Genomic DNA, 1534 nt, shown 5'->3' with positions numbered 1-1534 from the left:
ATAAAGCTCTTTTTTCTTTTTCTTTTTCTTTTTATTGTGCTTGCTTTTTTTTGTTCTTTCTTTGTTAATTAAGCTCATCATTTTATTTTCTACTTTTGCTTTTATTATTAATTAATCTTATTATTTCATATTTTTTCCTCATTTTTTCCTTCTAATAAACTATTTAATCATATATTTTTTCTTCAATATTTAAAAAGTAACAATTAAATTGGTGATATGGGTGCATCAGGCTTAGGTTCTGGTTTCGCAAATTGCATTAATCTCTCAAATTTGACACTTAACCTTGCGTAAAAACATTTTATTTGTTTTGGATTGTGATATTTTTAATTATAAAAACTAATTAAAAACAATAAAGCTCTTTTTTCTTTTTCTTTTTCTTTTTATTGTGCTTGCTTTTTTTTGTTCTTTCTTTGTTAATTAAGCTCATCATTTTATTTTCTACTTTTGCTTTTATTATTAATTAATCTTATTATTTTATATTTTTTCCTCATTTTTTCCTTCTAATAAACTATTTAATCATATATTTTTTCTTCAATATTTAAAAAGTTACAATTAAATTGGTGCAATGGGTGCATCAGGCTTAGGTTCTGGTTTAGCAAATTGCATTAATCTCTCAAATTTGACACTTTACCTTCAGTAAAAACATTTTATTTGTTTTGGATTGTGATATTTTTAATTATAAAAACTAATTAAAAACAATAAAGCTCTTTTTTCTTTTTCTTTTTCTTTTTCTTTTTATTGTGCTTGCTTTTTTTTGCTCTTTCTTAGTTAATTTAGCTCATCATTTTATTTTCTACTTTTGCTTTTATTATTAATTAATCTTATTATTTCATATTTTTTCCTCATTTTTTCCTTCTAATAAACTATTTAATCATATATTTTTTCTTCAATATTTAAAAAGTTTTAGTATATTTGGTGGTCAATTTTTAAAAAGTTCGAATAGAATTGGTGATATGGGTGCATCAGGCTTAGGTTCTGGTTTAGCAAATTGCATTAATCTCTCAAATTTGACACTTTACCTTGAGTAAAAACAGTTTATTTGTTTTGGATTGTGATATTTTTAATTATAAAAACTAATTAAAAACAATAAAGCTCTTTTTTCTTTTTCTTTTTATTGTGCTTGCTTTTTTTTGTTCTTTCTTTGTTAATTAAGCTCATCATTTTATTTTCTACTTTTGCTTTTATTATTAATTAATCTTATTATTTCATATTTTTTCCTCATTTTTTCCTTCTAATAAACTATTTAATCATATATTTTTTCTTCAATATTTAAAAAGAAGGAATGAAATTGGTGATGAAGGTGCATCAGGCTTAGGTTCTGGTTTAGCAAATTGCATTAATCTCTCAAATTTGACACTTAACCTTCGGTAAAAACAGTTTATTTGTTTTGGATTGTGATATTTTTAATTATAAAAACTAATTAAAAACAATAAAGCTCTTTTTTCTTTTTCTTTTTCTTTTTATTGTGCTTGCTTTTTTTTGTTCTTTCTTTGTTAATTAAGCTCATCATTTTATTTTCTACTTTTGCTTTTAT

General features: G+C 22.4%; 1 protein-coding gene across 1 annotated transcript; it reads left to right on the top strand. All coding sequences in view use genetic code 6, as the record gives it.

Annotated features, from left to right (window-relative positions):
• Positions 1–216: 216 nt before the first annotated feature.
• TTHERM_01981390 (cyclic nucleotide-binding domain protein) lies at positions 217–1398 on the top strand (the record flags this gene model as incomplete). The annotated part of the gene is made up of 4 exons (XM_001028929.3): positions 217–287; positions 547–636; positions 935–1024; positions 1278–1398. The coding sequence occupies 4 exons, from the start codon at positions 217–219 to the stop codon at positions 1396–1398; spliced, it is 372 nt and encodes a 123-aa protein (XP_001028929.3).
• Between the last annotated feature and the right edge of the window lie 136 nt (positions 1399–1534).

Source organism: Tetrahymena thermophila (genome assembly GCF_000189635.1).
Source record: "Tetrahymena thermophila SB210 genomic scaffold scf_8255056, whole genome shotgun sequence".
NCBI lineage: Eukaryota > Ciliophora > Oligohymenophorea > Hymenostomatida > Tetrahymenidae > Tetrahymena > Tetrahymena thermophila.
This window is presented reverse-complemented; position numbering and strand designations above follow the sequence as displayed.